The sequence below is a fragment of the Ursus maritimus genome, unplaced genomic scaffold (genome assembly GCF_017311325.1).
Source record: "Ursus maritimus isolate PB19 unplaced genomic scaffold, ASM1731132v1 scaffold_8, whole genome shotgun sequence".
Taxonomy (NCBI): Eukaryota; Metazoa; Chordata; class Mammalia; order Carnivora; family Ursidae; genus Ursus; species Ursus maritimus.
This window is the reverse complement of record NW_024426996.1, coordinates 13,166,695-13,174,869: the sequence shown is the minus strand read 5'-3', so window position 1 is coordinate 13,174,869 and position 8,175 is coordinate 13,166,695. Positions and strand designations below refer to the sequence as shown.

The window sequence follows — 8,175 nt, the reverse complement described above, 5'->3', positions numbered from 1 at the left end:
ACCCAAGGTTATTCTTGGCTCAAAGGGACAAGCGTTCCCTTTTCTTGGGTGGATGGCATGGCCACTGAAGAATGAGCTCTACAGGGACAGCCCTGAGCAGGACTGGATCATGAGTATTTCCTCATATCTGATCTCTAACCCTGAGGTTCTTCTGCAGCTATATTTTCTAAGACCCACAGTACTTAACTAGGTCATCAGAATCAAAGCTAAGATTTGTAGGGCAGAAAATAACAGCATCTTAAGTTGGGTATCCATTTATCCATCTGGTGCCATTAGGGGTGGTTGCAGAAGAGAAGGAAAATTCAATTTAACACCGGGAGGAAGATGAAAAACATCTCCTCTACTGTTTTAAAGTCTCTGATAACAGGTGTTTAGACTTATATTTCCTTTTAAAAAGTAGCAAAGCTTGTTAACTTATAATTGTATTTTTATATACAGACTCCTTGGTTTAAAATATTCTCATTCAATATTGAGCTCTTTAGAGGGATGGTACTCTATAACTCTCCTAAATGAGTAAGTGAATTAATTTTGCTCTTAATTTTTTATCTCATATGTATAAAATTTTATTTATATATACAGAAAGGCTTATTTTATGAAGTAGCTTTAATTAGACTGAAAGATACCAAAACTTATATGTATCTCTAATTTCAAGTCAAATTCTAATTTAAATTCACCAGGAGCTCATTATTTAAAATAATCATTCAGTAACAACTTTTATTTCACAATAAGCCTAATCATCATTTCATTTATATTTTATAATGAAAATAAAATAACATGATCCATGTGTTAGTTCATTTGCCTTGAACTGGCTGGAGAAGGCACAACTGCTCTGGGCTTGATTCTTTCTCTGTAAAATAGATTTCTTTTTTTGTATTTTTTTAAATTTTATATTTAAGTCATGTGTTTTTTTAAATATTTTTTTATTATATTATGTTAGTCACCATACAGTACATCCCTGGTTTTTGATGTAAAGTTCCATGATTCATTAGTTGCGTATAACACCCAGTGCACCATGCAATACGTGCCCTCCTTACTACCCATCACCAGCCTATTCCATTCCCCCACCCCTGCCCCTCTGAAGCCCGCAGTTTGTTTCTCAGACTCCCTAGTCTCTCATGCTTCATTCCCCCTTCTGATTACCCCCCTTTCTTATCATAAAATAGGCAGAAGATATGAACAGACACTTTTCCAATGAAGACATACAAATGGCTAACAGACACATGAAAAAATTTTCAAAATCATTAGCCATCAGGGAAATTCAAATCAAAACCACACTGAGATACCACCTTATGCCAGTTAGAATGGCAAAAACTGACAAGGCAAGAAACAACAATTGTTAGAGAGGATGTGGAGAAAGGGGATCCCTCCTACATTGTTGGTGGGAATGCAAGTTGGTACAGCCACTCTGGAAAACAGTGTGGAGGTCCCTTAAAAAGTTAAAAATTGAGCTACCTTATGATCCAGCCATTGCACTACTGGGTTTTTACCCCAAAGATACAGACGTAGTGAAGAGAAGGGCCATATGCACCCCAATGTTCATAGCAGCTCTGTCCACAATAGCTAAATCGTGGAAGGAGCCAAGATGCCCTTCAACAGATGACTGGATTAAGAAGTTGTGGTCCATATATACAATGGAATATTATTCAGCTGTAAAATAGATTTAACTAGATAATCCTCTTGTTCTTGCAGAGTTAGGCAATTCTGCGATTCATTGCTCTAGTTTTTACATACAAAATGTTTCAACATATTTCTAATTCTTCTGGTGTTGAAAATGGAGTATCTCATTTCATATCTTTATCACTACAAAATGCCTTTCTCTCTCTAACCTCATTTTATATATTCCCAATCTCCTTGTATCTTTTTCTCAGAATCATATGAGAACTGTTCTAAGAAAATAAATCAGTCAAGATGGTAATACTAATTAGGGTAATTATTTGTACATATTTTATCTTAATTTAANNNNCAGGAAATTTCCTTTGGTGTTGAAAGTATGTATACATATACATGTACACAGATATTCATATATGTATGAATTCACATATATGTACTTTTTTTTAGAGCAGTAGTGACTCATCTGAAGAAGATGGAAATGGTGACAGCTCAGAAGAGGAGGAAGAAGAAGAGGTAAGGAATTTCTGCAGGATTTTTCATAACAAACCAGGCAGCATAAAAACAAATAGGAAACTATTCTACTGTAGCCTGGACTTCGCAAACAGCCGGTGCCAGTTTACCAACTACCCACAGTCTTCTATTTTGGACAAGGAGAATGTTATTGAAATTAGAATCAACTAAGATGACCTGTTTAAAATACTACTGCAGTTTGACGTTAAAGTTACCCGTAAGTGGTACACAAAAACCAAAACTGGCTCCAGTATAAGTGGAAGAAGTGTAAATTCTGATAAAAAGAAAAGAAAGCATTATTTGTACTTAGGTAGACAGAACAAGATGGTAAAATACAAGTACCTAAACTCAGTGCAATACTTGTTTTAAGGACTGAATTTAAACTCAATTTACTAAGTGGGTAGTATATGAAAAGCTAATCTTATATCCTCTACAATGTTATTGTGACCCATTGGTCTTTCTTGACCCGCAAAATAGGGTTGTTCTTTTAAATGGGAATTTCATATGTCTTTTTGTCTAATAATAAAATTTATGTTCTTACAGAAATGCAAATACTCAAGATGTATAAATATATATATAGCACTATACAGTACTACAGATTCTACACATAGTACTACATAGTCTTCTATAGTACTACAAATTACTGTAGTTCATGGCTAAAATTCATCTGTATATCTTGGAAACTGTGCTAACACGTTTATAACTGACACTCTTGCTCAATATACTAATTACATACATTTTCTGGGTAGTCAATTGTAGCTATCCACTGCTTTGGGGACCTTCTAAATTCAGGTATTCCTAAGTGCTATTTATGAATGGGCAGTAAGAGTAAAAAATGGATCATGTATGAACATCTGCTATCTTGCAAATAAAACTGTATGGGAACTTTAAAAGTGACAAATAATTAGTTTGATTTTTTTTTAACCATAAAAGTATCATTTCCAGTACTATAATTTACCCTAATAGCTTAAGGAAGACCTTACAAGAATATCAAGCCAGTACCAGGAAAAACGCCACCTACTAAATCCCACAGAATTTTGCCTGGAGTTCCACTTAGTAATCTTACACAACAACTAAGCTGAGGTAATCCATTTAACTACAACTGTTTGCTGTACAGTGATCGAAAAATTGCCTTGCCAGCTGGATTTCTCAATTAGACTGCATACCCTTTGGCAATGGTTCTTCATTTGTTATGATGGTGGTTGGGAATGGAGGAAGATTAGGACTCCCTTAAAACTGTGATGAAATCATATACACTCAAAATGTTGCCAACAATCTCTGAACATTTATCATTGTCCCAAAACTTATCTGTAAACTTCTCATGACCCAAAGGACTACAGACCATAGGTTTCATCTCTGGTTTGGGGAGAAACTGCTGTATCCTCCTTATAAGTCCTCGCATTGCCTAGCACGTTTCTTATACAATATATGGTACCCAACAAATATCTGGTGGCTTGGTTTTGAAAACTTCCGAGAATAAATACTCCAAACAACACTCATTAAAAGTGATCATAGCAAAGTGGATAAATAAACCTGGAGGCTTCTATCCTGAAGAGATTCTAGAACTTCCTTTTTCCCCATTTCTTCCCTAAAATTTCATTGGCAATTCAGGTTAAATATACGGAGTCCCCAAGAATTGTATTCATATGAGAGGGTGCTTAAGAATGTTTACTATTTGGTGATCAAACATTTTTTTCCACTCCTAAACTATTCAGCCTCACTATACATTATCATATGTATAGAGGTCATTGAAATTTCAGAAACTGAACTCATAAGTGTAACCAGCACCAATATCAAAAAGCAGCACATACATTGTGCTCCATTTCATTCATTAACCAAAGCCACCAAGAGCAACTGCTAAATTTTAAGTCCTAACAGATACTGGTTTTGCCTATTTTTGTGTGTTATATAAATGAAATCACACATCGTATATTCTTTTGTATGTGGCCTCTTCCACTCTCAACTTCAAAGGTTGATCTGTACCATTCTACAATTGTATGTCATTCATTCTCATTGTCAGTATCTCATGATGTGAATGTACCACAATGTATTACTCTTCTGTTGATGGCCATTTGGGTAGTTTCCAAGTTTGGGCTATAATGAAGAGTGCTATTGCGAATATTTTAGTATGCCTTCTGGTGAACATATGCATTTATTTCTGAAGGCCATTTTACTCAGAAGTAAAACTTCTAAGTCAAAAGGTATGCATATGTTCAATCTGAGCAGATACAACCAAAGCAGATAAACTGTGGTCTCCTTCTATCAGTGTTATCAGTTGTTCCACATTCTCACCAATATTTGTTTCTTTCGTCATTTTAGCCATTCTAATGGGTTAATAATACTTTTTTAAAAATTATTGCTAATTTTTCTATTCAGAAAGATATTTGAAGCTTAATACCCATCAACAGACTGACCTGTTTTCCTTTTTAATTCACTGCAATAGGCTAGCCTTAAATAAAGTATCTAATAAATAAAGGGCTTTGTAGGAGAAAATACAGAAGTTCATAGTTGAGAATTTGGATCTTTAATCATGACCTTGCCACTAATGAACTACCATCTATTTGACCTCATGAAAGTTATTTATCTTATTGGACCTCAGGTTTGTCATGTGTAATATGACAGTACAGAACCCAAATTGTATGTTCTATTCTAAGAATCTTTCCTCCTTCTCCCCTGAAAGGTTTAGTCTGTTGGAATAAAGCATAAGTGAGAAAAAAATAAACAGCATGGTGTTTGTGGGTTATTTGACACAATTAGCTTAGGGACTGTTTTGGGGTGGATTCTAGTAGTCCCAAGAGTTTATTGAAACAGTGGAATTTACAAATTTGATGAAATAAACACATTCTTCTTTAGTCACTTTGTTTTAGTAATAAGGCAGGCTAAATCCAGGTTGTGTCTGTTTTATTTTTTTTATTTTTATTCTTTATATAAACTTGTTTTTTTCTTCAATATTTTATTTTGGAATCTGTGGATTATCTTAAGTTTTTATTGAAATTCCAGTTAGTTAATATACAAGGTAATACTAGTTTCAAGTGTAAAATATAGTGATTCAACGTTTCCATACAACACCCAGTGCTCATTACAATTGCCCTCCTTAATCCTCATCACCTATATAACCCATCTTCCCACTCACCTCCCCTCTGGTAACCATCAGTTTGTTCTCTATAGTTAACAGTTTGTTTCTTGGTTTGCCTCTCTCTCTTTTTTTCCCCTTTGCTTGTCTGTTTTATTTCTTAAATTCCACATATGAGTGAAATCGTACGGTATTTGTCTTTCTCTGACTTATTTCACTTAGCATAATACTCTCTAGCTCCATCCACATCATTGCAAATGGCAAGATTTCATTCTTTTTCATGGCTGAATAATATTCCAGTGTGTGTGTGTGTGTGTGTGTGTGTGTGTGTGTATGTATATGTATCACATCTTCTTTATCCATGCATGATGTAAAGTTTTGACTTTTAATATTAGCTATGAATTACAACAGACTAACTCCATTAACAAACAACTGCCTAACAACATAAAGGCCAAGAATAAAATGTTAAATAAATTATAGTAATATTAACAAGATTATAATAAGCATTCATTTGAGGAGTGTTAATTTTTTTAAAACACCTTCATGCAATAACATTATATACCACTAAAAATTTCTTGGAGTGTTTAGTTTCTTTATTGCATGGTAAAATTGTGTCAAATATCTGAAGTTTTCTGAATACTGCATCTAATACAGAACTGGCTTATATACTGGCAGGTGACTTTTAAATTAAATACATTTTTTGTCTAAATATACTTGAAAGCATATGAAAAATAGTCACTTCTTTTTGCCAGTAAATAAGACATTCGATCAATTTGTTTGAAGACAGGCATTTCTATAAAAATTCCTTTCAGAAAAAAATATCCTAGGCATAGTGTGAACATTCATATAAATCCTCCCCCTCATCAAAAACATCATACTGCATTACAAAGGGCTCAGCTTTTTAAATTAGAAAGATGACAGCTACATCACATATAAGACCTTAAGCAAGTTATTTACCTTTTCCGAGCTCACCTTCCCTTTCTAAAGAGAATAATAATGCTACCTTACAAGACTATTATAAGAAATTTAAAAAAAAAAAGTATAAGTTCTCAGCTGATTTTTCAGCAAATGTAAGAATCCATTTACTACTATGTTGTAATAGTATTGATAAGACTAAGAGCCTAAGGCATCTAGAATATAATATCACATAGTTAGATATGCTGAAATTATTACAAAAGTGTGTTTTATTGATTAAATACAATATGGAAATGTCTAAAACTGACTTTGGTGAGATAAATAGAATAAGATAACTTTGAGTTGAGTTCTAAGACGTGAGAAGTGCAAATGGCATAAGAGGAAGCAAAACTGTTAGCATTAAGTGATGAGCTGGCTGAAGAATACGTTTTTCTCAATAGTGGCTCATGACTCCAACAAATTTTGAGTTCTCTTCCAGCTAAAATGACTTTTCTTGCTCTGGATATTTTCACCAGGAGACTTCAAATGAAGAAGAAAACAATGAAGAGAATGCAAATTCTGATGAAAATGAAGATGAAGAGTCTGAGGCTGAGAACACCACCCTTACTGCCACACCTGGCTATGGAGAGGAGACCACACCTGGAACAGGTTATATAGGTCTAGCTGCAATCCAACTTCCCAAGAAGGTAATAATTCCTCAAAAATGTTAAATCTGATTTCATTTCTTTACTGAAATCTAAGGTTATCTTGACACCAAACACACAGTGTTTTATATTACTTTACCTTCATTAACTCATTGAAAAAACAAGAGCAGGTTCAATTTCCCTGTTTACATGTAAGGAAAGATCTTTTCCCAGGCAAGTTCTCTTCCCATGTTATTACACTGACTTCCTACATTATAGCAGAAGACTAAGGACAAGCATCTTAGCAATGGATAAAAGGTCCTGAAAGATGCCACTGTATTTCAGGGAAGAGGACTCTAAGACAGACAAAGAGAATAGCAAAGCTATAGGAAGCATCTCCCACAGAGAAGGCTTATTTATCAAGTACTTTTTCTCCATCTAAACCCAATGACAAAGTTACGAATCTTGAATTCTTAAAACACCCACCAAAGGTACTAATTCTGATTTTTAAAACACCCACCAATTCTTTTGTAAGTTAACCTGGCTTCAGTTCAAAAATACATCTAGAGCAAGGCCTTAGGTACAGCTGTGTTGCATGAAGGAATGGTCTTAAGTTTTTACATTTTCACACCTAAATCTGGATTCTTTCAAACTTTTCCTTACAGTCTGGGGATATAGGACACAAGGCTACAAAAGAGGAGGAAAGTGATGAAGAAGAAGAGGAAGATGAAGAAAATGAAGAAAATGAAGCAGAAGTGGATGAAAATGGGCAAGGCATAAACGGCACCAGCAGCAACAGCACAGAGGCAGAAAATGGCAATGGCAGCAGTGACGGAGACAATGGAGAAGGTGAAGAAGAAAGTGTCACTGAAGCCCATGCAGAAGGAACCACAGTGGCTGGAAAGCAGGACAATGGTGGCTCTAAGACAACAACCTCTCCAGATGGTGGGTATGAACGTACGACTCCAGCACCAGAGCTCTATGGGACTACCACCCGGCCATCTGGGGAAGCCACCCCCACCGGATATGAGGGAGAGTATGAACAAACAGGCACTAATGAATACGACAATGGATATGAAGTCTATGAAAATGAGAATGGGGAACCTCGTGGGGATAATTACCGAGCCTATGAGGATGAGTACAGCTACTATAAAGGGCGCAGCTACGATGGCTATGATGGTCAAGATTACTACTATCGCCATCAGTGAAGACGCAGCCTGGGATGAATTCCTCCATTCTGGCATTTCATGTGGCTACCATTTTCAAAGTTCAACTCAGGAAGGTGCAATATAACAAATGTGCATATTATAATGGGGAATGGTGCTACTGTTCCAAAGTAATTTTCTGTAATTGCTTCTGCAAGTAATGTGCTTCTTGTTGCTTTTCCCTGGTATATTATTGAAAGGCTACTGCAAATCAGGGCCATTTAAGCCAATCCATGAG

At 35.3% G+C, this 8,175-nt stretch overlaps 1 protein-coding gene across 1 annotated transcript in view; it reads left to right on the top strand.

Annotated features, from left to right (window-relative positions):
* LOC103676964 (integrin binding sialoprotein) overlaps window positions 1-7,940 on the top strand; it is a 13,507-nt gene extending 5,567 nt beyond the window's left edge. The window contains exons 5-6 of the mRNA XM_008706191.1: window positions 6,625-6,795; window positions 7,398-7,940. Of these exons, the coding sequence (XP_008704413.1) occupies window positions 6,625-6,795; window positions 7,398-7,940 (714 nt within the window). The remainder of the gene's footprint in view (window positions 1-6,624; window positions 6,796-7,397) is intronic.
* The last annotated feature ends 235 nt before the right edge of the window (window positions 7,941-8,175 follow it).